Below are 27,470 nucleotides of genomic sequence, written 5' to 3'. Positions count from 1 at the left end.
TTTCCATTCTTAAAACTCCCAACTTTGACATTCCATCTCATATATTTGCTCTTTAAAATCATTATTTTGACTTTTAATTCTGTTTTTTACCTTTTGAACTAATAAGTTTGACTTTCACCTCAGATTTTGAGCCGTTAAACTTTTAATTTTGATTTTTAAAAAATCTGAAAACCATTTATCAGTGCTCAGTTAGTTTTCCCCATTTTTTTACTGGTGCAGATGACAGTTTATGGTTAAATGTTGACCCTGTTTGGCTCTAAGTTTAGACCTAAATTCAGAATCCAGCCCCTACTTTGATTGAGTTTGACACCCCTGACACACCCTTCTTTTCCCATTGATTCCTACTGGTTGTTCTTTGCTTCCTGCCCTCCATCCTACTGCTGCACATCATTGGGATCACATGACTGCAAAGAAGTTCTAAATAATTCACCCAACATATCTCAGAACAAGATGTTTGTATCTGACTTCATTTTGAAACATCTGATTTCAATCCCAATTATAATAAAATAATACTGTCTAAAACAGACTTTATTCATAGATCATGTCTTTTTGGGTTAAACAGATAAGGAATTGTTGTCTTGATTGCTGGAGAGTTTAACTTTCTTATAAATACTGCAGCACAGTCATCACGTACTTTTGCCTGTTTTACATTGTTTTTTCACTGTGACAGCTCACATCTATTTTCAACATTTTTTCTATGTGTTTCACTACACCAAAGCTACACCTCGGAGAAATGTTGCAGGCTTAGCTACAGTAACAAGGCAAAAGTAACTTGCTACATTAATACTATTTTCATTTACTTCATTTCTCATTATGATTTTTGTTTTTGCATCAAAATAAGTTGTCTTTTTTTTAAAGCTGACTCTGATTACTATGATCACGTTACCATCAGCTGTTATCAGCTGACCTCCTAACCTCAGGAATGATCCAGGTGTTTTTGAGCGTTTCAAAACTCTCCCAACTTTTCTTGGCCAACTTTTTTGAAACGTGTTGCAGGCATAAAAATAAAAAAGTGTGCTGTATTTCAAAAAATCTGTTTGAACATTAAATATCTTCATTTTTGTGCTCCATTCAGTTGAGTATAGGTTTAAAAAAGTGTTTGAAAATCCTAGTTTATGCGCTAACTTTTTCAGAAATTAGGTTTTTAAAATTCTGTGTGTATTAAATGGCTGCTCCTGAGTTTTTAGGGTTAACCTTTTTACTCAAATTGTTTGCTGGGGAGCCGGTTCTGATTTAAATTGACCCTCAAGGGCACTTATACAGAGCAGAAAGCTGCCACCACAGGATCTTGAATTCAGGTCCTCTGGGTCAAGGACAGGACCGACTCCACCTCCCTGAACCTCTCTGAACTCCCCCCTCCAATCCACCCACCAATGCGAGTGCTCCTCCAGGGTCTTGACAGGCTCCTGGACATTGCGGACGTCCCAGAACTTGACCTTGCAGTCGTCTCCACAGCTGGCCAGGTAGTACTGCCGGTTGGGGTTGAAGTCCAGGTCGCGGACCAGCTGGCCATGGGCGTTCTCGATGCTGTAGATCTGACTAGAGAGGAGACAGAGAGAGGTCAATACAGGGGAAGACAAATTAGGGGAGATGTGGCTAGAAAAGAAATAGGATGGAAGAAGAGGAGAGAAATGATAAGAGAGATGAGAGAGAGAGAGAGAGAGAGAGAGAGAGAGAGATGGGGATATGACGGAACAACAGACGCAGATATGAGACAGAGAGGGTGATTCACAGAGTCCACACAAGCTTGCAAACATTCCCAGGCTAAATCAAAGCCTCCTCTGTGTCTGTGTCTGTCAGCGAAGGCCAGGCTCAATAAAGCAGCCGACACCAGTGGTGGTAAATTATAAAGACAATCCTCATAACGGCACAGCCTTGAGTATCTGCTCGAGTGAAGTTAACAGAATGACACGAGAAGAGGGATGCTCTGTGCATTGTGTCGTTTTCCATCTTTCTAGCCGCCTACACCTCCTTTTATTCTATTCATATTTTTCTTGGCTCAGATTGTTTTCTTCTTAAATACAAGGTAGAAAAAATCTGCTGTGGTCTTTTTATTTACTAAAGCTTAGATGAAGCCACAGTACTACAGTGACAGAAAACATCCAACAAGAAAAGGCCAAAAAAATAAAAAACAGTCTATAAAACTCTATGGTGTTGACTATAAAAGTGGACCAATCCCAGTCTTTACACTCACAGACTTTGAGGTGCGTTTTCAGTAAGAGTGTGAGAGTTAAAAGCTGTCCCGATGTCAAATTGTCAAGTGCATGAGGGCTCTATAGCAGGCTTTATAACACCAAAACACACATTTTCTGAGTCAACATGGCTGCTGACTTTCTTCTACCCAATCCAAACTTTATGATGTGTGAAAACACGATCATCCAGCCTGCCACTGAATGCAATCTTCGCATTCTTAAGTTTAAAGATCACCTGAAGAAGTCAAGTTTCAAGCACTGTGATTTGATCAACTTTTTGAGGCGCCAAATCAGTGTGCAGACATAAACCATGTTTCAAATTATTATGCAAATGGTATTGTTCTTTGATTTTCCTAAATATTTGATGGCAGTCAGTATAATTTTTAAGTCATCAACCGTTAGAGCATAATTCAATTTGCTTGAGGATGCTCCAAAGGTTCTCAATAGGGTTGAGGTCAGGGGAGGATGGGGGCCACACCATGAGTTTCTCTCCTTTTATGCCCATAGCAGCCAATGACACAGAGGGATTCTTTGCAGCATGAGATGCTGCATTGTCATACATGAAGATAATTTTGCTATGGAAGGCATGGTTCTTCTTCTCGTACCATGGAAGAAAGCAGTCAGTCAGAAACTCTATATACTTTGCTGAGGTCATTTCCACATCTTCAGGGACCCTAAAGGGGCCTACCAGCTCTCTTCTCATGTTCTGCCAAAAACATGACTCCACCACCTCCTTGCTGACGTCACAGCCTTGTTGGGACATGGTGGCCATTCACCAACCATCCACTACTCCTCCATCTGGACAATTCAGGGTTGCACAGCACTCATCAGTAAACAAGACTGTTTAAAAATGAGTCTTCATGTGTTTCTGGGCCCACTGCAACCATTTCTGCTTGTGAGCATTGGTTGGAGGGGGCCGGATAGTAGGTTTATACACGACTGCAAGCCTCTGGAGGATCCGACACCTTGAGGTTTGTTGGACTCCAGAGGCACCAGCAGCTTCAAATACCTGTTTGCTGCTTTGTAATTAGCAGCTGCTCTCTTAATCCCATGAATTTGTCTGCCAGAAACCTTCCTCATTACGTCTTTATCTGCACGAACTCGTCTGTTCTCTTAATATGCCACAAATTTCTTCACAGTATGATGATTACGCTTAAGTTTCAGTGAAATGTTTTCATACCTTGCCCAAAGCATTGCACTAATTGAGGCTTTTCAGCAGCAGAGAGATCATTTTTTCTTTTCCATATTGCTTGAACATGTGGCCCAGACTAAAAATGTTCATCGACAGCCTTTTATTTCCATGACAAAAACTAGACTAAGACTAACAAAAACAGATCAGTGATGATTAAAACTGACAAAAACTATGCTTTGCTTTCGTCAAGATGACTAAAACTAGACTAAAATGTAATGTAGTTTTCGTCGGACATGCAAATCCAAGATTTCTCCACTCTGGGTAAATTGGTCAAAAAACATAGCAGCTGTATCTATTCTGCCTCTGAGCTGCAGAAAGCAGGGACCCCAGGTCTGGCAGGGTGCAGAGAACACACTACCATGATTTAATACCAGATTTAGGCAAGAAAATAAATACTTGGACTAAAAGTAAAGACTAAAATGTGAGGACTTTTTATGGACTAAAACTAGACTAAAATATTTTGAGTTTTTGTCAACTAAAACTGGACTAAAACCAAAAAGTATAAAAATGACTAAAATTTGAAAAAAATTAAAATGCATTTCATTTAAAGACTAAAACTAAGAATAAAATGAAAAATAGCTGCCAAAATTGACACTGCTGTGGCCTGTCTAATAATGTGGAACGTCCTTCTTAAGTAGTTTTCCTTTAATTGGGCTCACCTGGCAAACTAAGGATCACAGGTGTCTGAGATTGATTTCAGTGATCCAAAGCGTTTATCAGCACAAAAAACGGACTGATGTAATCAAAGCAGTGAGCCTGAATGGTAGACTACACTGCAGGGCTTTGGCCTTTGGCTGCATGCAGGATTGGTGAGTTTTGTGTGGGTTTGTGTCACCCTTAAAGAGGAAAATAATCATTTTATAATCAGAAATAATAAACGTAACACTGAAAACATTTCAGGACTGTTCATACACTGTCAAAGTCTGAGTATTTCACGTTTTATCTATTTTTTATTTATAAGTAAAAGTCTGAATGAAGTCCTTTTCAAATAAAAACACTGTGCTAAATTTGACTTTATATTATTTTTTACCTTTTCTGCATACAATTTATTAAAAAACCAATAGAACAGGCTAATTAAATTATCAAACTAGTTTCATTCGGGGCTGAATTAAACATTATACAGCCCTTTAGAGGACATTTCAAAACATCACAATGCATATTGTGTATCAGGATATAGCAAAAATATATTGTGATATAAATTTTAGGCCATATCGCCCAGCCCTAGTTAAAACACAGCATAAAATCCTCAGAAGCCTGGAAGGTGAGAAGGCACCATGCCAAAACCAAAAAAAAAAAAATCAGATTAGACTGGACAAAAAGAATTGTTGATTCTCACAAAGCAGAAGAAGAATCTACAGAGTTATCACAGCGTTTCCAAGAGTCAAGAACTGTATAATATAATAGTACTATACAGTATAATCAAGAAATTCAATGAGAGCCATGCAGTCCAGAAAAAGCCTGGCAGAGGTAGGAAGAGAAAGATTTCAAAGACTCTGGAAAGAAAACTAGTGAGAGATGTGTCTAAAGAGCCCAAAACAACTGCAAAGACACTAGAGAAGGACTTAGGAATGGACTGCGAGGTTGTAGGCCAAGAAAAAGTCAACTTCTGCAGAAGAGACCCCTTCAAGCCATACTGAAGTGTGCTAAGGACGACCTGAAGAAGGACTAGAGAAGGTCAGATGAAACTAAACTAGAGCTCTTCGGTCACAGAGATGTTGGTGATGTTTGGAGAAAGAAGGGAGAAGCGTATCATCCAAAGAACACCATCTCCACAATGAAACATGGTGGAGGGAGGATTATGATGTGGGGATGCTTCAGAGCATCTGGAACTGGGAACTATGTCCAGGTGGAAAGAACCATGAAGAAAGAAAGATATGTGGAGATTTTGAAAGAAAACCTGAAACAGTCAGCAGCAAGATTGGGTCTGGGTCGTCGCTTTTTTCTTCCAACACAACGATGACCCAAAACATGCGTCACTCCTGGTGAAGAACTACCTTCAGGAGACCAAAGTGAACATGACTGAGTGGCCGATGAGTATGGGTCTTGGTGATTTACAGGTACAAAAGATTTTATTGTGTTTCCCGGTGGTCAAATGAAGTTCATTTATCATTTTTCAAACTTAACAACCTTAAACAAACTTAAAACCTGATTTAAAAAGTATTTTATAAAATATGTCTCTAATGTAACAACTTCTACAGGGTACAACGGACACAATTCTACAGAAAGCTGCTTTATATTTGTGCATTTGCATAAATGACAGCAGTAATCAGCTTTTCTCTCATGTTTTCTTCATGTTTCTATGTGTACCGGTATGACGTTTCCATGGTTCTGCTGCAATTTTACATCAGGCTGTCTTTGAAGCCTCCTGATGCTGTTTTCTTTATAAAAGAAAAAAGCAGGAAATCAACTGGGGGTCAGAGAATGGGGGCCCATTTGAATAAACTTGTAATTAATTGGATCTAGAGCTCTGCTTCCACCATAAATGCGACATGAGACTAAGTAGAAAATCAGCACTTGCTTCCTTCAGCACCATTTCTTCTCCAGGCTAGCCTAGTATGGCTCAGCTTGGCACGGTTTTGTTCAGCAGAGTGGAAAGCTTCAGTGTTACAGCCCAGCTGGATGCCAGGCACAGCTAGCCGGCTAGATCGTCACCCCGCTGATCACGTTAGGCAATTAACATGCTAATTAAAAATCTCATTAAAATAAGGGAGGAATAAAAGAATGACCTGGGGCAGACCGCTGGGCGTCAATTAGGTCAAGACAACTCAGGGACTGTGTGTGACTCTGAGCGTGTATTTGTATGTGATGTCGCTGACACTGGACCATGGAGCCGCAGCTTGACAGAAAATAACAAGTAGAGCTTTCACTGAGCTAGATTTTTTTTCATTTTGCATACATGCACACTGTAAATAACCTTCTATATCCATACAGACATATAAAGCTGAACTAATTAGCATGCACATGCAGGAACTTTCAACACAGTTTTACAGCTTCTGTGTAAAATGTAATGTAAATTCCTGAAATCTCTTCTTTAAGGGTGGCATTAATCTTAACAGTGATGTCTCTCTGTAAGAGAAATCTAAGAGCTATGCAGAGCTGATTAGAAAACAAACATATTCTAGGGACACAAGTAAAAGATTTGTAAGGAGTTAAGTTCAGACTATTGGACCATAGCGATCATATCCACCAAGCAGTCTGGATAAGTTCACTATAGTTCGGTATGATTTGGAACTTCAAAACCAAATCTTGCTTGCATCAAATGTCCATTCAGCCTCTCATAGTGCAGGGCTTTAGGTCTCTCTTTAGAGATCCACATCATTTATAACCTGATTAAGCAGTTGAAATGTCCAGATTGCATATCTGTCGACAGGTAGGTCCATTTTGCAAACAGGCCAGTCCATCCCACCAGTGTGGCTGAGTAAAACAGTTCTGCAAAGAAGAGTGGGCCAAATTCCTCCACGGTGACATGAAAGAAACATTGTCAGCTGTCGCAAAGGCTGCTCACAGTTGTTGTCTCCAAGAGCGGCACAACCAGTTATCATGGTTCATGGAGCATAGTGGACCTCTGCTGATGCCATGCCCTGCCCGTAGCGCTGTGAATACCTTGTTCAAGGGAGTAGGCAGAGCTACTCCTCTCCCCTAACCTTGCAAAGCAGATGGATTTGCCACACACCACCACTGTCATCAGGTAAATCCGTCTTGAAAAGCTCCAATCTGGAACATTTGCGCCAATCAGAACACTGTTTAGACCAATCAGTGCTAATAGAGGAGAACGTAGCGGTAGCTACAGGCAGGATTTAGCTGTACTCAAAGCTGTTTGCTACGGCTTCCTCCTGTGCGGTGATTAGCTCAGATATAGCTCTGTAAAATAGCATCAATTCTACCAGAACATGACCACATTTCTGCAAGATTAAGACAGCTCTAAAAGCTTTTCATGATGGGAAAGATGTTTTGAAAGAAAGGGGTAGTTGTTGCGTGAGCAGGTATATGTAATAGCAGCTACTGGAGAGATTAGCTTGGACTTAGCCACAGTGGCAGTTTTGTCTGAAGTGAACAACATGTCTTCATTAAAACAAGGGCAGAGAGCCACACTGAAGGCTTTTCATGATGGGAGAGATGTTTTTGCTCCTCTCTCGGTCTGCTTTACCATGGGTTTGATTTGTTACAGGTAGGGTTTGCCTGCGTATCCAATGGCTGCTGACAGAATAGCTGTTAGGCAGTGTTGTAGTCAAGTCACCAAACCTCAAGCCTGAGTCAAATCCAGTCCCTAGTGTTCAAGTCCAAGTCGAGTCTGAGTCATGTAAGAAAAATCAGTCGTGTCCCCAGTACCTAAAACCTAGAGCCAAATTAAGTTAAATTAATACTAATTTTTAAGCCATTCCAGCTTTCCAGGTGGGCTACACTAATGTGTGTTATTAATGTATGAATTTCTTCACATTACCAGCCAGACATCTATGACCCCATGGTGTAATAGACTTAGAGACAGAGTTAATTTTGGCAACCGTTTGTAGTTTTAGTCTCTAGACAAGTATACTTTTAGTTTTAGTGACATTTCAGTCCTGATCACCCTTCGACTAATCGATGAAAACTGAAAAACATCCCAGTCCAAGATAAAGATCATTGCTTTTGACTAATACTGATACTCTGAATAATACTCCTTAATGATCACACTCTTCAACAATAATACTAGTTACATTAACAGGATTATTTGTGTATTTAGGGTGGAAAAATGAGACACGTTTTTAACAGCACTCATTCTTTACCTTTAGCTTATACTAATATTTCTCACTTAAAACAAAAATTCCAATTTTCTCTGTGAGGCATTTGAACACATCATAAAAAAGTCTTAACTTCACCCCCACCTTTGATACTCTAGAGTCTGAGTTGTCATTAAACACATCATAATTTCCCACATGCTGCCTCGTTTAGCTCACTAATCAGCGTTGTCTCGCCAATGTAAACACAGATGTCTACATTGGATTGATATTTTTAACTAACGGGACTCACTACAATCACTCTGTCCAAGACTGAGGAGGATATCTGTACAGCAGCAACAGCAGCTAATAAAACCAGTCTGAGCAGCTGGTGGAGATTTACAGCAATTCAAGGTAGGTGGCTGCATTTTAGTTTAATATCTTGTAAAGATGACCACAGGAAAACAGAGAAGAGCCACAGGTTTAAGCTACCTATCAACCTATCAGCTCCCCTCTCTGTCACTCAGGCTTGCCCGCTCCTCCTCTCTCTCCTCTGGTTGTTTTCAAAGACAGCAGGTTAGACTCTCGTGAACACGCATGCAGATGAACACAAAAAACTGGGCGCTGCATGAACACTGATCAGTTATGAGGGGTTTCCTCACACAAAAACAACAAATATTACAGAATAAAATAGTCTTCAGCAGAAAAGGTTTGAGCTCTCCTCTTCATCATCGAGTCCTGACACATTCAAAGCTCGAGTCCAAGTCAGAATCATCAGCACTCGAGTCCAGGTCTGAGACACGAGTCCTCCAAATCAGGACTCAAGTCGAAATGAAGTCCGAGTCTGGGACTCAAGTACTACAAGACTTCTATCAGGCCAGATGTAGCTGTTGGAAAGTGGCAGCTGAATGAGAACTGGACCACATTTCTGTTTTTTTTAGGTCCTGCCCTTCTCAACACCTTCTATAGGAGCTTTACCAGATGAATGCATACATGCAATGAATATTTGAAACAGTCTATCTGGTGTGTCAGGTTACCTGACAGGTTTCCTGAACTGTTGCCAGGCAACCAGAGCAGGTGGCAGGAAGAAAGATGCACTCTGGAGTTATGTCTTGGACTTGTAGTGTTTTTCACAATTAAATTGACAACATATGATGAAACTTATGAGAACAAGAAGATGGATGGTCCAGGACACCTTTGAGAGAAAGAACGGGAAAGCTCCATGAAGAAAAACCCAAAAAAGGTGAAAAGAAGACCTCAGTCTCAATTACAACTCCCGGCTAGCTTAAAAGCTAACAACAACTGCCAGTAACTGCCTGATCAACAGGAGACTACTAAATGCTACCTAGTGAGGTAGCATGGGGCAGTGCGTTCAAATGCAGCAGCCTGGCGCTCCATCACTAGCAGCAAAACAAAGCCCTACACTTACACCAGAACTGACAGCGTGCTTACAGAGTTTACATCTTTCCCGACGGAGACTCGGAGACTGAACGGAGTAGGACGCAGAGCAGCACGACACCTACAGTCAGTGGGGAAGAGAGGAGACGGCGTTGTGCGAGAAGGTGGAAGTGGGGCAAACAAGCCGGGCTGCAGGCTAGGCTAAGAGTGGCCCTACACAAACCTGTCATACCAAGCTTCTTTCTGGCAGGTGCCCGCTCCCTCGCCAGCAGGAGTATATATATATATATATATATATATATATATATATATATATATATATGAGACATTAAGGAGCAGTGGTGCATTTATAGACAACACTGTGGCTCAGGGAGATGTTGACATGGAGTAACCGAAGTGTGTTGAAAGGAACATGATGATACAATTAATCGTGATGTAAAAAAAAAAAAAAAAAACAGGCCCTGTCCTGAAAAACCTCTCCTTTCACTGGTAAAGAAATAATTCAGTATTTTATGAAATTAAGAAATAAATGAATTATTTTAAAGAATTTAGGTCATTTATGAAAATAAATATATACAGTTGATTTTAATATTTCAGACAAGCACCAAACAGTAAAGTGTAAATCTGTTTCCACTTCAAACTTTAGGTGAACTTTAGTTTCACTCATTAAAAATGTAGTAGTATGATGTGTAGTTTATTGTGAAGCATATGCTTTATTCACCCCTCTGTCTTCCTCCCCCCTCTTCTTGCATGTGACTCGGAGGTAAGAGGCGTGACCCCAGGCTGCTGCAGGTCTGCCGGTGTTCAACCCGGGCGGCCGTGGAATGGGACGCACCCGCCGCGTGAAAAAGGAAATGGAGCAGGAAATTGGGTTAGTTTTGCTCTTTCTTTCCCTCACTGGTGTCTCTCAGCAATCCTCCCCGTGCACGCACGCACACACTCACCCCCGCACTCCCCTGGCTCAGGCTAATAGCACAGAAAGCGACCTGGGACTGTCTGTACGTGTGCTAGTGAGTGTTTGTGTTTGTATGAGAGCCGAGGATTAGAGCTGTGGACGGCCTAAGCCACAAAACACACTCCATCTAAAGTCACACCACCCAGCTAAGTGTGTATGTGTGAGTGGGTGAGTGTGAGTGTGTGATTGGGGTTTGATGAGGGGCCGGGGGCCTATTACACACACTGTTAGGCGCTCACAGATAAAAACATAAAACTGGGAAAACACACAGCCTCAAATACTGTTGTGTGTGTGTAAATAAAGGAAAAGATAGACTGTAGGTGTGTGAGAGGAGAGACAAAGGTAGAAACTCTCATATATACACATAAGGGCTGGGCAATACCGATCAAAAATCATATCAGTATTTTTAACAGCAATGCACATTACAGGTGACTGGTGACTGTAAACATGTCTTTTGTCATTTTTGAAAAGAAAACAACTCACTGCTATTCTTTGTTCTTCTTTTAACCAAGAAAGGTTTTCAAGTTCTGATAAAACTGGCACTTTAGCAGCATCCACGCTAGTGTCTTTCACCATAATTGCACTACTCCACCATGCCCAAAAGCACTGCCCCTGGATGCTGATTGGTCCTGTCACTTTCTAACCGGGCCCAAACTGTTCATACGGGAGCTTTGCAAGATGGATTCACCAGTGAGAAACACGGAAATGGACGAATCCATCTGGTTTGCAAGGTTTATCGGCGCTTTATATCACCAAGAAGCAGTATGATTGACCTGCTATTTTGGCCCCTCTGCATGTGTTTGTTGTAAGGATCAGCTCTCCCTCACACTGTCTCACCTCTTATGTCCCGCCCACAACACTATCAGATTGGCTAAGACGTCCTGAGTTCTAGTCAATCAACACAGCAGCCCAAGTGTAATAGGATCAGGCTGGAGTGCTATGCAGATTCTTGAGTGTGTCACTCTGACAAGGAAATGCAGCGGCTATTTCTGAATATGAGGATCCTCTATACACTGAAGTTTTAAAAACACCACCATCCTCCACACAGTTTGTACAAGGACAAGTCTGTCAAGTGAGGAGCACAGAGGAGCAGCGGCTCTACTTCCCGGATGGGCGAGCTTCTCACCCTATCTCTTAGGGAGAGCCCAGACACCCTGCGGAGGAAACTCATTTCTGCCGCCTGTATCCGCAATCTCGTTCTTTCGGGCACTACCTACAGCTTGTGACCACAGGTGAGGGTAGGAACGTAGATTGACAGGTAAATTGAGAGCTTCGCCTTTGACTCAGCTCTTTCTTCACCACAACAGACCGACGCAAAGACCGCATCGCTGCCGACGCAGCAGTGATGCGGCATCTCCCGCTCCATTCTTCCCTCACTCTTGAACAAGACCCCGAGATACTTGAACTCCTCCACTTGGGGCAGGGTCTTATTCCCAACCTGGAGAGGGCATTCCACCCTTTTCTGACTGAGGTCTATGGCCTCAGATTTGGAGCTGCTGATTATATTTTGTTTGTATAAATACTCCTATCTAAACGTTAGATTTTGGACAGTCGTACACTGCTGTTTTGTTGCTTTTTCTTAAATTGGGAGCTCTTCTATCAGTGGTTAATATATAAATAAACTGTAGAAGGTGTACAGTGTTTTTTGTTTTAACTTGGTGTGGTGTTATTATTCCTGTAGAAGTCTGCAGACCCACACAGCTGATCAGAAGAAACATAAAACATTTTTTAATGCAACAAAAACTATCAATATAAATGATACCATGTTTTCCATTATCTTGTTTGAAAATGTACAAACATATATTTCAAAAACCTAATTTATTTCCCAGCACTAGTGGACACACTCACATTCATTCAAACACAGTCTCCTGACTTCCTCTGTGTGATAAATCTTTACTGAGGAGATCGACTGGCACGCAGACGCTCACAATTACACACACACACACACACACACACCCCTACTAACACACATGTCTCTGTTTCTATGACAACTGCCATGGGGAGGGAGGAGGAGGAAAGAAAAATCGAAAGAGGAGCGCAATCATTTCATCGCTGATCAAAATTAAAGCCTGGCTTTGAGATGGAGCCGGCATAGAGAGAGAGACAGATGGGAGGAAGAAAGGGGGAGACGGGCAGGCAGGTAGAAAGAGGGAGGGAGGGGGGAGGGGGAGAGGGGGAGAGTCTGCCCATGCATAAAAGTAAGGGATCATTACATCAAGCTGCCTAAATGATGGAGGAGATTTTCATGGTTAGCATGAGGAGCTAAAGAAGGTCACAAAACCCAATACTTACAAAAAAACCCAAACTTAGGGCATTAAACTAAAAACAAAGAATTCTTCTACCTCCCCGCACACTCCTGATTACAGGAACAAATTTAATAGTATAATATAGTTTAATATTTACTCTGTGTGAATTTTGCGGTTACAAGCTGCAAAATCTTTACACCATCATTAAAAAGATGACTAAAGATTGAAGCCCAGATAAAAATTTCCTCTGTTGTAACATTCAGAGCTGAAATTCAATCCTGGAATTAAAGCTACAATACGTAGATTTATGAGGCTGAAATGTCTACACTGATTAAAAAAATACTACTTCTATATTTTTAGACAGATTTCCTTTGATTTGTTTAAAGTTGTCTTTCCCTCTCCAACTTGCTCAGAAGATGATCTGAGCTACACTATATTGCCAAAAGTATTTACTCACCCATCCAAATAATTGAAATCAGGTGTTCCAATCAATTCCATGGCCACAGGTGTATAAAATCAAGCATGCAGACTGTTTCTACAAACATTTGTGAAAGAATGGGTCGCTCTGAGCACAGTGAATTCCAGTGTGGTACTGTGAAAGGATGCCACCTGTGCAACAAGTCCAGTCATGAAATTTCCTCACTCCTGCACAGTCAACTGTCAGTGGTATTATAGCAAAGTGGAAGCCATTGGCCACGTAAAATGACAGAGCGGGGTCAGCAGATGCTGAGGCTCAGAGTGCGCAGAGGTGGCAAACTTTCTGCAGAGTCAATCACTACAGACCTCCAAACTTCATGTGGCCTTCAGATTAGCTCAAGAACAGTGGTAGAGAGCTTCATGGAATGGGTTTCCATGGCCAAGCAGCTGCATCCAAGCCATACATCACCAAGTGCAATGCAAAGCATCGGATGCAGTGGTGTAAAGCACGCTGCCACTGGACTCTAGAGCAGTGGAGACGCGTTCTCTGGAGTGACCAATCCCATGCACTTCTCCATCTGGCAATCTGATGGACAAGTCTGGGTTTGGTTGCCAGGAGAGCACTACTTGTCTGACTGCATTGTGCCAAGTGTAAAGTTTGGTGGAGGGGGGATTATGGTGTGGGTTGTTTTTCAGGAGCTGGGCTTGGCCCCTTAGTTCCAGTGAAAGGAGCTCTGAATGCTTCAGCAGACCAAGAGATTTTGGACAATTCCATGCTCCCAACTTTGTGAGAACAGTTTGGGGATGGCCCCTTCCTGTTCCAACATGACTGTGCACCAGTGCACAGAGCAAGGTCCATAAAGACATGGATGAGAGAGTCTGGTGTGGATGAACTTGACTGGCCTGCACAGAGTCCTGACCTCAACCTGATAGAACACCTTTGGGATGAATTAGAGCGGAGACTGAGAGCCAGGCCTTCTCGTCCAACTTCAGTGTGTGACCTCACAAATGTGCTTCTAGGAGAATGGTCAAAAATTCCCATAAACACACTCCTAAACCTTGTGGAAAGCCTTCCCAGAAAAGTTGAAGCTGTTATAGCTGCAAAGGGTGGACCAACATCATATTAAACCCTATGGATTAAGAATGGAATGTCACTTAAGTTCATATGTGAGTCAAGGCAGGTGAGCGAATACTTTTGGCAATATAGTGTACTTTGACTTGAGATCGTAGATATTAAACAAACAGGGAGCAGAGTAACAGCCAATCAAGAGCAAGCTGACCAAAGGGGGAAGCACAACAAACACAGCCATGGCAAAGAAACACAGAGGAGTATTAGAACAACCTGTCCTGTTAAACAGTGGTTCTCAACCTTTGTTTCCCCTGAAGCCCCTCCTACTTGTAGCTTAGAAAAGCTGAGCAACCCCAAGACCCACACAAATAAAAACAGACAAATTGCTGGAAAAAAAATCAACATGAATTTTATTTTTTTCATGGGCACCCTAAGAAAATAGATCTAAATATTTTAAGCATGCCTAAAAATAACTGTATAAATTATTCAAGTAAAGTTTTGCCATGAATTTGGTTAAAATATGCCGATCTAATTTTAACAACCCAAGCATCGCAGCTGGTTGTCTGACACTGAAACACAGGATCATCCTCATTATTCCAGTCCGTCAAAATGAGGGACAGCCTTCAAAATTTTACATCATGCTTCAAAAAGGTCTGTCAATGATGGAGAATTTTTGGTTCAAACATATGCTATTGATAATGTTATTATACTTATCAATAACCAAATCAGAGCGAATTAACTCTGTAAGCATTATGGCCTCAAACTGCAGGATTTCTTCAACTTTAATCTGAAATTTAGAAGCCACTGTTATAAAAAAAAAAATCCTTCAAATGATGTGTGTGAAGCCTCCACCATCACTACTTTAAACTGTACCTGAGCCATGCAGCATTAGAGAAGAGCGTTGGAGGGTCGGTATCATAAATCTGAAGGTATCTGTTCATTTTTATTCCTTAATTCCAAGGTCTTCATAAGGTCATGAATACACCATTATGAGAGTTACAGTGTGATGTCTGGCTGGCGTCTGGGGGAGCGGGGGACGCATGAAAAGGTTACAGATGATCGATTTGACAGCAGCCGGGTTCAAAAGGTCACCCTCAAATCAACAGCTCCATATGGAAACCCACTACTTCAAAAACAGCTGACGTCTTTTGCATAATGGCACGTATTAGAATGTGAAATATGATACTCCTAATGGGCAACACTCTTTGCATAATGGTGATAGATTTGAATATGTGAATAAAATATGACGGAGAGGGCTTTTGAATAATGGTTTACCTGCGACATCCTATCATCACGGTGTGCAGAAGCGTGGCTTGAGGAAACACTGGCAAGAAAAAAATCACTGTTTCTGGTGAGAGTGTAGGGGAGTGTGTGCATTTGTGTGTATTCTGTCTGGACTAGAGCTGGGGAATATGGACCAAAAATCATATAGATGTATTTTTAGCTAAACTGCAAAACACGATTATATAGCTTTCTATTAAGCTTCCCTCTATAACACATTATAATACATTATTATTAAGGCAGCTATAAATGCTGTTTACAAGGTTAAAAGCACTTATGTTTCTTTATAATGCTTTATAATAATTCTCACAACTCATTGTAACCTTTAGGTATCCCTGTAAACCAGGGGCTCTCAACCTTTTCAGCCCACAACCCCAAAAATAAAGGTGCCAGCGACCGGGGACCTCCACTGTACCTGACGGTGGTTGAACACAGACATGCATATTCAAGAATAGTCATGTGCAGACAGTGCTGCCCAGAAGGGGGGTAAATGGGAGGGCTTTCTGGGGTCTAGCCAGACTGGGGGCCCATGGAGATCAGGAAAGTCAGGGTCCATTGTAAAGTTAGCTAGATATACATATCCATATTTATATTTAACTTGAATAATAGCCACTCTTAACATAGCAATAGATATATTTTTTAAGTCATTTGTGCCATAGTATATTGTCATCTTAAAATATAAATCACTTTTCTTAAAGCTATGTAACTTTCACTTTTTTTTAAGTTTTGGGCGCCAGTGAACAAAAGCGGTAGTGCTTTACCAGAAGGAACACTCAATTACCCATGAACACCAGCGCGTACTGCCGTAAAGATCCTGATCTCCCGGTCGCGTGCATTTGTTTTGGAAGCGAAAAAAAGAAGACGGGACTTACTGACTGTTTGCAGGATGGATCAGCGTTTCCGCTAGACTTAATTGTCCCCGGTCAAAATGACCGGCAGTCCTCAAGAATTCCGGCCATTTGGAACAACTACCGGACATTTGCTTTAACATTATTTTGCTGCATTAACAGCAGCAAAACGCATAAATCTGGTATTCTGTGATACATTAATACATACAAGTCTGCGCTAAACGGGAGAGAGGACACGTTTTTTTCCCAGACCTGACCCAAAACCGAGAAAGTAGAAACCAAGCCGACAGTAAACCTCTTATTTTTCTTTGTGTAAGTGGTTTAAAGTATCAAAATAAAGGCTGCGCGCTTTTCCTCGCACACGCAGTTACACAAAATACGCCCACGTTAAACTCATAAACAACAGTTAGCGTCACACTAGCACCGTTAGCCTGTTAGCTCATTGACCACTAAGTTCTTTGTAACTTACATCAGTAAAATACCATCCTCCACCGACAAAAACGAAGCATCCAAACACATAACAAGAGTACTCTCTTAACTGGACACTGCGTTAGAACTCTGTATTTCAAATGAAAAATGAGTCTTACCGTCAGTTGCTAATATCAGTCCCTATGATGATATCACTGTAACCTCCAATAAAGCAGTAAATCCAACCATCCTGGTTTATTTGGACTAGTATCGAAAAGATAAAAGCTCCACAGCAGAGCCGGTCCAGTCCTCCTCTCATTAACAGCTTATCCAAGACTACTTCTGCTAATTAGCCGGCGTAGGCCTCTCTCTCTGCTGCTGCATCGGTGTTTCAGATGCTCAGTTGTAACGTTCCCTTTGATTCAGCCTCTTCATTACTCACAGCGATGACATACTCAAAATCCCTCCATACCGCTGATGATATTAAGCCTTTGGTTAACCAGGAAAACCTCACTTAGATTAAAATTCTGCTTTATGCGAAAGCTCTGGTCAAACTTTCCCTGTAGAGCATAGACTGTTGCAGAGTCTCCAGCAGTAATGAGCAGGCGCAGTAGAGAGATAGATTCGCTTTGACGTCATTTTGCATACATAATTAGCCATGTGCTTGCCGTCTGAGGAGATAAACAACCCCAGCACCGCAGGACAGTAGATGTAGTAAGATTAGGCAACTCTTAGTTGATATTAATGCATTCTCACAACATATCTTCTAGGTTACACAAAATATAATATGCAAGTATTCAGTATTTACTTATCTGGTCATTTGCATGTTTTCTGCCCATTTTGACCGGTTATATTTTTATTTGCCGGACTTCAGCCCTTTTTACCGGCCAATGACTGGCAATTACCGGCTAACGGAAACTCAGGGATGGATAGTGAAAAGGTAATGTAATTATTTTTGGCTAAATGACGGTGTTGAAAATCACAAAGTTCAACTTGGTTTTATTACCCTGAAGTCGCCCCTGCCCCCCGTCCTGTTTCAGCGAGATAGTGAATAAACTGATGACGAGATGGCCCTTAGTGATATGAAAAGACACATTACAAACTCAAGAGTACTGTATATAGATGGTAAGCAATCAACATATACTCACAAGTCCAACAATAACAGGGCCAAATCAGCATCGGTCGGACATCCCTCCTCATCTTTCAGCTCACGCCAGCGAGTGAACGCCGGGCCAATGTTTATTCTTGTCCAGACATTTATCTTGTTACTCTCCCGCTTTCTTTTTTGGTCTCCTCTGATAAAACTTTTCTTTTCTTTGGGTTTTTCCTTGCTTCTGCCATGACAGCAAGTCTCCGTTTAGCTTTCGCCTCGATTTCCGTCTTTTCAACGAATCGGGAAGGAGGGGGAAGTGACGTATGCCGTAAAGCAGTCAAAGCAGTACAAATGTGTAGTTTTTTCGAGTGGAAGGGTACCGACCATCCACCTCAAAGTTACATTGTGCCAGTGAAGGCGATACAGACCCCCCCAGACCATGACAGAGGTGTCATTCAACCTGTTGTAAGGTGATGTACCATCACAATGACTCTCGAAATATTATATCAAGGTGGAAAAACTACATAGTGCTGCTTTAAAAACAGAATTATAATAGAAAAAAAAGTCCAAAAAAAGGTGGTGGGAAAGGTGGTTAAAATGGGATATTAGAAGTAGCAGAAATGGATTAGGAGTGGCATAAATTTGATAACAGTGGCAAAAAGAGCAAAAAATGGCAAAAAAGGGTTGAAGTGGCAAAAACAGGCACAAAAATAATGATAAAAGGGGATTAAAAAGTGGCAGAAATTGGTGAAATGCGATTTAAAAGTGGGGGAAAATGCCCTTTAAACTGGCAAAAATGGGTTAACTGGGGCATATAAATTGGCGGAAATGGTTTGAACTGGTCAAAATGGGCATATGAAACAGTGAAATGTGGTTGAAATGAGCAAAAATGGGCATAAAATGCAACAAAAAGGGGTTTATAATGGCATTAATGACTGAACAGAGGCAACAATATCTGGAAAGTGGCAAGAATTGTTTTAGAAGTGGTAAAACAGGCAGTAAAAAGTGGTGTAAAGGGTGTAAAAATAATTTAAAAAAAGGGTTTGGAACAGCAAAAATGTGTTAAAATTTGCAATAAATCTTGGTAAAAAGGAATGAAAATGAGTTAGAATTTGGCAAAATGGGTCCAAATTGTGCAAAACTGATAAAAAGTGGCAAATAATGGTAACAAATTGGGTGAAAAAAAATTATTTCAAAAGTATTCTCCATTTTTTTAAGGCATCTGGCGACCCCTCATAGTGTTTCACGCCCCTCATGAGGTCCCAACCCCCAGGTAGATAAGCACTGCTTTAAACGACTTCACACGTATGTCCCTAGGGGACATTTTCTGCACCTACTCCAAATGCTAAAATTCATGATTTCTATCATTTTTAAAAACTTTTTGCGTTTTTATTACCTCCACCAAGGAGGTTATGTGATTGGGTGGGTTTATTTGTTTGTTAGCAACATAACTCAAAATGTTGTGGACGGATTTTGATGAAATTTTCAGGAAATGTCAGAAATGGAATAAGGAAGAACTGATTACATTTTGGGAGTGATCTGGATCACTGTCTGGATCCAGGAATTTTTTAAAGGATTCTGTACTACTGGGAGACAGGGCTGATGGTGGAGGTCTGCGCTGTTACCACTACACGAGGAGATGGCGGACATGAGTAACTTCAATCCCAGCAAGATTTTGGGTGGGTTTCTATTCAAAGTTTTGGAGTTTATAGAGTTTGAAAGACGCACACCCGGTCGAGGAGAAGAGTCGGAGCGTAACAGAGAGACAGCGAATTGTAGCGAGAATACTCACAATGCTAGGAGGAATAGAGGAATATTCACCCTCTGTCATGACTTCCAGTCATCCAGTGAGACGACTGAGTTGTCAGTGCGTCTGTCGGCACCAGCAGGCAATGCTTCCACCATTACAGTCCACCTGTAGTGAAGCCAATGCTTTGCCTCACCATGTTTCCACCCCACCGGGGAGGGAGTAATTGGTGAATGCCGCGGTGGGGGGCACATGGGGACGGATCCAGGAATGTTTTTAAAGATTCCTTACTATTGGGAGATAGGGCTAATGGCGGAGGTCTGCGCTCTCCGAGTGCTTTTGTAGTTTTTTTTTGTTATCACTTCCAGCTCTGATCATGACAGCAAATTTTTGGTCATTGTCATGATTTTATGTGTTTTTAACCCTTTAAATGCCAGTTAATTCAATCTTCAATTCAGCAGAATAAGACATTTTCCACTTAGAAAAATGCTAAGTGGATCTGCTTTTAGTCATCAAAGATGGTCACAAGCCATCAATTATCACCAACATCAAGTTTGATTAATTTCGTATCTACTCTATATGTTAGTATTCATAAATTGTTTTTGTTTTTTTTAATTTATTGATTTTTTTTTGTAATCAGCTCCAGTTCTAATCATGACATAGCAAAGTTTTGGCAGTTTTTTTAGGATTTTAATAAATAATAAATAATTAAATCAATTCAATTAATTAATCAAATACATTTAGAGTGCCTCATTGACAGTGGGTCACCGCTTCATTTTCACAAGTATGAAGTGACAGCCCTCTTATCTAACACGCAAAACCCAAGCTTATATTCATATCAACACCCACAGACATTTTTTATTTAATTTCTCTATGCCTTTATTTCAGAGCTATAAAAAAAAAAAAAAAAAATCCTACTGTAAGTCTGCCTTTAAGTGCCCTACGGGTACACACTTGGCCCAAAAAGGATAATCCCGCCATCTAGTGGTTAGTAGTAAACACTGCAAGTCTAAGTTTCCCATTCAAAATTGCATCACAGACAATGCAATAACAGTGATACATGGTATTGCATATTTGCGGGAAATATACACCTGTATTTTTCCTATGCACAACCCTAAACAGGTCAATGTAATGATTTGGCTTAGAAAATTAAAAATGAGCAAGAAAAAAAAAAAAAAAAAAAAAAAAAAAAAAAAAAAAAAATACATCTTTGTGCAGTTTCATGCCAATCACATCAACAGAACACAAACTGGTTCAAGAATTCCAAAACAGAATGTGAAGAATGTGCCCAGGTATACCTAATGGGTTAACACAAGTGTCTATAATGAATTATAAACATGCATGTATAAATATTCAGAATGACAGCTATTATCACACTTTATAAGGCATTTAATTATGAATTATTTTGTTGGGTGTCAGTGTGAGAATTTACTGGCCACTGGCAGTGTTTGCAGAGAAAAATGTATGAAGATTTATAAACTTGTAAAACATACAATGATATATTTCCCAACTCTAGACTAGATGAGTGGTTTTGATGATGTCCGCTCCTCATCTTTGTGCCAACAAACAGCTGGCTTTTACCTGGACTATGAACACACACATAGCACCACTATCATCCATTTCACCATTCTTTTTATCATGCTAGTTCTCTCTCTCTTTCCATAACTGCCCAAAGTGCTCTCTCCCTCTCTCTCCTTCTCTCTCTCTTCCTCTAGCACAGTCACACACGCCTGAATTCACACCACAGGGGAGGTGTAGAGAGTCCACGCGTCACTGCAGCACTGCACTGCTTTTCAGTATGCACCCTGCAGTGCATGGTATGGCCGCCGGCCTGACAGCTATTACACAGCTCAGTGTGCGGGTGTGTGTGAGTGTGTGTGTGATGCCCCTCACTGTGGACTGTCAGTCCGAGAGGGAATTCAGAGGAGATGCAGTGTAAGAGCATCTCCAGTGACAGGCCCCTCACTCTCTCTCTCTCTCTCTCTCTCTCTCTCCGTACAGTATGGCCGGTGGCGAGTTCTTCATGCCTGTTAGCTAGCCTAATGTTATTCAAAAACTCAAAGCACCCCAGCGAGCTGGGAATGACACACAGCCAGCACTCCACAAACTAACACAACAATGTTTTTGATAATTTCTCTACAAAGTCGTTGGAAGTTAGAAACAGAAAGATTTAACACTGATGGATCCATGCTTCTGTACCGTATACAATAAGCCTGATGCTTTGTGTCTTTAGGGCTATGACGAACAGATTTAAACTGTTTTCTCCTTCATGGATGATCATGCTTCTTGATTTTGAGTTTCTATTTTCTGAAAAAAAAAAAAAAAAAAAGAAGCTTTTCCACCGAACCAGTTCCTGGGCTGTTTCAGAGCCAGTGCCTAATCAACACCAGTTCTTTGTTGGGCTCTGGGCCACAGAAACCAGTTCCAGCATGGCACCAACTCATTGCTGGCCAAAAGGAAGGAACCAGTTCACACTGCAGTGTTTTCCACAGATAAATGTTGTACTTGGGTGGTAGAGATGACCACCCCTCCCCGACTCTTCCTGTATGTTTGCTTCTCTTTTTGCTGCATTCCTCGGCAGAAGTAGGGATGCAAGATAGTGGATTTTTGCCGATATGCTGACATCTAAAAACCAATTTTAGCCAACACAATATTGACACAAATATTCACATGTAGTTCACACCCAAAATGTTGGTCCTTAAAACACACAGTTTAACGTTTGTGGAAGAAAAAAATTAACACATTTCAGTCTTTAAAACTAGGGCTGGGAAAATTATGTAAATTAGATTAGATTGCAACATGTCCTGCTGTAATTTACAAATCGCAGAAGTTACAACATTTCTTAAACTCAAAATGTGTCAAAAAAAAAGTTTAATATTTTATGCACATTATGCAAACATTCAAGTTTTTTTTTACAATTAACATTTCTGCTTTCCTAATGCATGTTTTTCTTTTTTAAAACATGATGACATAAAAATTATCATCCCTTTAACTGATGTCAAATTTGCAATATGAGCCAAAAAATCGCTATTAGATTTTTTTTTTTTTTTTGCCCTAGTACAGTGCTTAACAAATTTATTAGACCACCTGTCATATTTGTCTCAGAGACCATCCAGCATCATGAAGTGCTTTAATGCGGACTCTTTCATTTTCAGTGAGCTCTCCACATTTTACCATTTTGAACAGGAATGAGGAATTTCAAACTGAATTCACCCAAATATGAGCCTGCTCACTGGGCTTCTCTGAGAAGTCAGAAATGAATCAAGCATAACATTCGACAACTACAAATAATTTTTCTGTTGAGGAATGCAAGTAAATAACTATAATTTGACATATGTAAATATTTAAGTACATATATATATAAGGATATTGTAAATATATAAGATGAGGAACCTGCATACTGAAAAATGATTGCATACTGAATCACAATTGCAATATTGGGGGGGATCTCAATTAGTTTATTTATTAGTCACGAATTGTTCAGCGCTGCTCAAAACACACTTTTGTTCATATAGCTAGCCAATATTTGCAGGCAGATTTTATTGACCAAATAGCAGAAAATATTGGCAGAAATTTTCAAATCTGCAAATACTAACAATTCACTTTTTAAGCTAATATCTGCTGGTACTGATATCGTGCTGATAATATTGTGCATCCCAAGACAGTAGCCTAAAGATGCTTAAATAACACCGGTGAGAGAGTCTCTTGCGCTTCAGCCCCTCCACTAGTGGAGGTCGGTGCTCACAGAAGGACCAGCAACAAACAGAGGTGTTTCAGTGGGTAAACCAGGTAAACCCAATGAAGAAACTGGAGCACACGAATCACTTGATGACGTTTAATCAGGTGCAGAGGACTAATGTTTCGACGCAGACTGCGTCTTCATCAGAGTCAAAACCACTAACTCTGATGAAGACGCAGTGCGCGTCGAAACGCTAGTCCTCTGCACCTGATTAAACGTCATCAAGTGATTCGTGTGCTCCAGTTTCTTCATTGGGCTTACCTGGTTTACCCACTGAAACACCTCTGCTTAAATAACACCGTTCACCTTCTGAAATGTTTACCTTATTGTTCTGTATTCATAACAGGTCAGCTGTCTAAGCACCCCGGTCTCTACTTTAATGGGAAGGACGTACAGGTGGATGTCTCTTTTCCACCTGTAAACTGTGCATTTCCCTTCAGGGTTTAATAAAGTATGACTTAACTCTGATGGTTCTAAGCACATTTCCCATCAATTGTTCATTTGCTCTGGTCTGAATCATACTCGTTTCAGTTTGCTCCACTGTTGCACAGGGCTGGGCAATTAATCGCAAATTAGTTAAAATCTCAATACGGCCTGCTGCAATTTATAAATTGCACAAGTTGCAATATTTCTTTAACTTAAAGTTTGTAAAAAAAAAAACAGTTTAATAAATCCTATTTTTGCTGCAGCAGAGATTTTATGCACATTATGCAAACATTCAAGAGTCCTTTTTTGTTTTATAATGGTTTACAAAAATCCTTCTTTTTGTGTTTTATGTATGTTTTCCTAAATCAAAATGGGGGACAGAAACATGACAATGCCCTTCAATTCCTAAAATATCTAATTTGCAATATGAACAAAAATAATAAGTTTATTCTATCTAAAATTGATGAAGCTTAGTGTTAGTTCACAAAATTCATACCCCATTGCGATCAGCTGATAGCCAGCTTCACCTCCTCCACCCCAGCTGCCTCCTTTATAGCATAAAGCTTGTTGCACCCTCATATTCAGATTCATGCTACTGTGGAATAATTGCTTCTAAAATAATATTTGTTTTCAATGCACATTGACATTCATGTATCTATTCATGTATCTATGGGGGTTCCTCCCCATGCACTCCCTGAAAAGTCAAAGAATGCTGCTTGACTAACCCAGGGAGCTTCTTTAGAGCAGAGCCTCTCTGCCAAGTAAAACTGCACATCTATTTTGCAATAAAACAGTTAAATGTATGAATAGTGTTCCTGCTGGATGTAGGCTATAATATGGAATGATTTATTGCTTGAATTTGTTGAAAAATACACAAGATGAGGAACCTAAGAATAATTGCGTATTAAATCACAATTGCAATATTGGGGAAAAAAATCACAATTAGGCTAGATAATTTTTGCAAATCAGTCAGCCCAGCATGAAAATGCGTGATTTTAAAGACAGTGCTCTTTAATCTGCAGGGATTTCTGTGAATAGGTATGCAAAGCTTATGAGTATGCAACGCTAATATTTCAAACTGTGATAAATACATACTGAATAAATAATTCTGAGTCACAAATCTTAAATAAGTAAAATGAATAAAAATCTTTTTTGTCACTTCTTGAAAGGGTATGTGGATTGAAAAATAAAAGATGACACGTGAATAAAAGCTGTAATGGTGCAGTAAACTTAAATAATTTTAAGGAAATATCTTTAAAGGATGCCAGCTAGACATGATAAAAAGTCATGAAAATTCTCAGTCACTGAGTAAAATTTAAAAGATGGTGGAAAACTTTAAAGGCTGTCTTAGTGGACTGGAGAGGATGACCCTGTACACCAGCTCACTTACACAGATCTGTTCTATTTTGCTCATATGGACCATCAAAGTGGTTATTAAATCTAAAAAAATGGTTCCTCTCATAGCCTGTGGGCTACAGCAGTGACTTTGATAACATAGATTAGCGATAACACATGTCCAGGCTGACAGAACGCAAAGAGGAAGGAGGTTTCTGAGTCCGTCACCGAGGCCTGAAGATGCTGTTGTGGTCGGCATGCCTCACACTTTGTGCAGAGTTTAAAACCCATTGCACAAAGTGTAAACACGGTCTCTTAAACATTTAATTTAAGGAAGCAGTTTTCTTTAATAAATCAATTTGCGTGTGGCAATCACAAAGAATCACTGACACACAGAGGCTAAGCAATTACGCAGCGATTTCTGGGAATTAATGTCCTTTTTTAAATGCAATTCACCTTTTTAACAAGAGTGACAACCTCGTCTAGAGGAACAAGAAAAGCAAAGAATTGCACTGAAAGCATTTCTTGGTGGAAAAGATGTTTGACAAACCTACATACCGGTCCTATTTTTTTACCTATAGCCAACTGTTTTTCACAGATGAGGCGCACTTTAAGACCTACCCTGCAGCCAATCCTTATCAGGATCTTACATGATTTGGCTTCACTTTTCAAGAGCTTTAGTTGGAGGTTTGAACCTAGAACCTTCTTGCTTTGACACAACAGTTCTTTACCATTGTGCTACCATGTTTATTATGTGCAGGAACTGTTTGTCAAGAAAACTCTTCAAAACGTTGTCTGGCGCTTTCTGATGACCTGCAGCACAAGTGCAGCATGTCCTTTAAAACATGCATTAATGAAAAGTAGAAACCCTGCCCGAAAAAATCACAACAGCAGCTCTGTTCAGTGGGGATTCAGCTGTGAATAATGTAAAAGCAAAGGTACAATATGCTACAATAGACATGCAGAAAAGAAGTGGAAATGTGTAAGAATTTTCTATTAAACACCACTTTCTGTCCCCAATATTGTAGCAGAGTATTCTATAATTTACATAATACTGCATATTACATCAGTACAAACTAGAACAGGATCCATATATGTTTCATAAGCGCTGTTATCTTTGTGTTTTAAGCTCTGTGTGTCTGCGAGACGAGGTGCTGTAGATACCAGGCTCCTCTCCAGGGTGTTAGATAACTAACTAGAGGAGGCTGCCACTACTGGGCTGCTGTCCCTGTCCTTATTTCAGAGGAGAGAGAGCTTATTTAGTCAGAGTCTATATATGAATGATAATATTTATTAGTCTTGTCACATTTTAGACATTTTTAATCATATTTTTACCCTTTTAGTCTAGTTTAAGTCAACAAAAAGTCATTCTTAAGCCCTACATGTGGAAGGGCATAACATTTTTTAATAAATTTTGATCTGGTTTTTGTAAAAAGAAAAAAAACATAGCACCGAGGCAGATTCGCTATGAGTAACCAATGATATTCTACTGCAGGCAGACAATAGCCAATATTCTATTTTAATCTTTTTAGATTTAACAGCATTTGACACCATCAACCATGGACAGGTTAAATAAATGGGTTGGTATCTCTGGCACAGCCTTAAACTGGTGTCAATTTTATTTGACTGATAGATACTTTAAAATCTGTATTGATAGTCATGTTTCTTTTGCAGTTTCTCTGGTATGTGGAGTCCCCCAGGGTTCAGTCCTTTGACCAGTCCTATTTTCCCTTTACAAGTTGCTGTTGGGCGGCCTTTCTGGCCAGTTTGAGGATGTTTCGCATCATTGCTATGCTGATGTTACTCAGATTTATTTTTCTCTTAAACCTCATTCCCTCAATCATCTCTCCTCTCTCTATAACTGCTTGGCCGCTATCACAAACTGGATGTCTCCAAATTTCCTCCATCTCAACCCTGGCAAATCAGAAATACTTAATGTTTTCTACGCTTACGTAACATTGCAAAAATCAAACAAATGCTCTCACCTTCAGACCTGCAAGTTCTCATACACACTTTCATCTTCTTCTATCTACATTATTATAATTCTCTATACACATGGTCTGACGCAGTTTTCTCTAAACCGCTTTCAATCAGTTCAAAATGCCGCAGCCAGACTGTTAACCAGAACCAGCCACCGGTCCCACACCACACCCATCCTTGCACCTCTCCAGTGAAATTCAGAATCAACTACAAAATCCTGTTACTCACATATAAAGCACTGCGTGGCCTTGCCCCTAGTTGCATTTCTGACCTCCTTGTTCCATATATCCCCTCTCGCCTGCTCAGATCATCTAACCTCGGCCTTCTGTACATCCCTTCTTCTAAGTTCAGAACTAAAGGTGATCGGGCTTTATCTGTTCTAGCTCCAACCCTGTGGAATAAACTCCCACAGTTCATCAGATCAGCAGTTGTTTGTTTAGACAGGTTTTC

General features: G+C 40.4%; 1 protein-coding gene across 1 annotated transcript in view; it reads right to left on the bottom strand.

Annotated features, from left to right (window-relative positions):
• eipr1 (EARP complex and GARP complex interacting protein 1) overlaps positions 1 to 27,470 on the bottom strand; it is a 120,975-nt gene that overhangs the window by 16,039 nt on the left and 77,466 nt on the right. The window contains exon 7 of the mRNA XM_041811910.1: positions 1,372 to 1,539. Coding sequence (XP_041667844.1) covers positions 1,372 to 1,539 — 168 coding nt within the window. The remainder of the gene's footprint in view (positions 1 to 1,371; positions 1,540 to 27,470) is intronic.

Source organism: Cheilinus undulatus, linkage group 18, assembly GCF_018320785.1.
Source record: "Cheilinus undulatus linkage group 18, ASM1832078v1, whole genome shotgun sequence".
Classification (NCBI taxonomy): Eukaryota; Metazoa; Chordata; class Actinopteri; order Labriformes; family Labridae; genus Cheilinus; species Cheilinus undulatus.
This window is presented reverse-complemented; position numbering and strand designations above follow the sequence as displayed.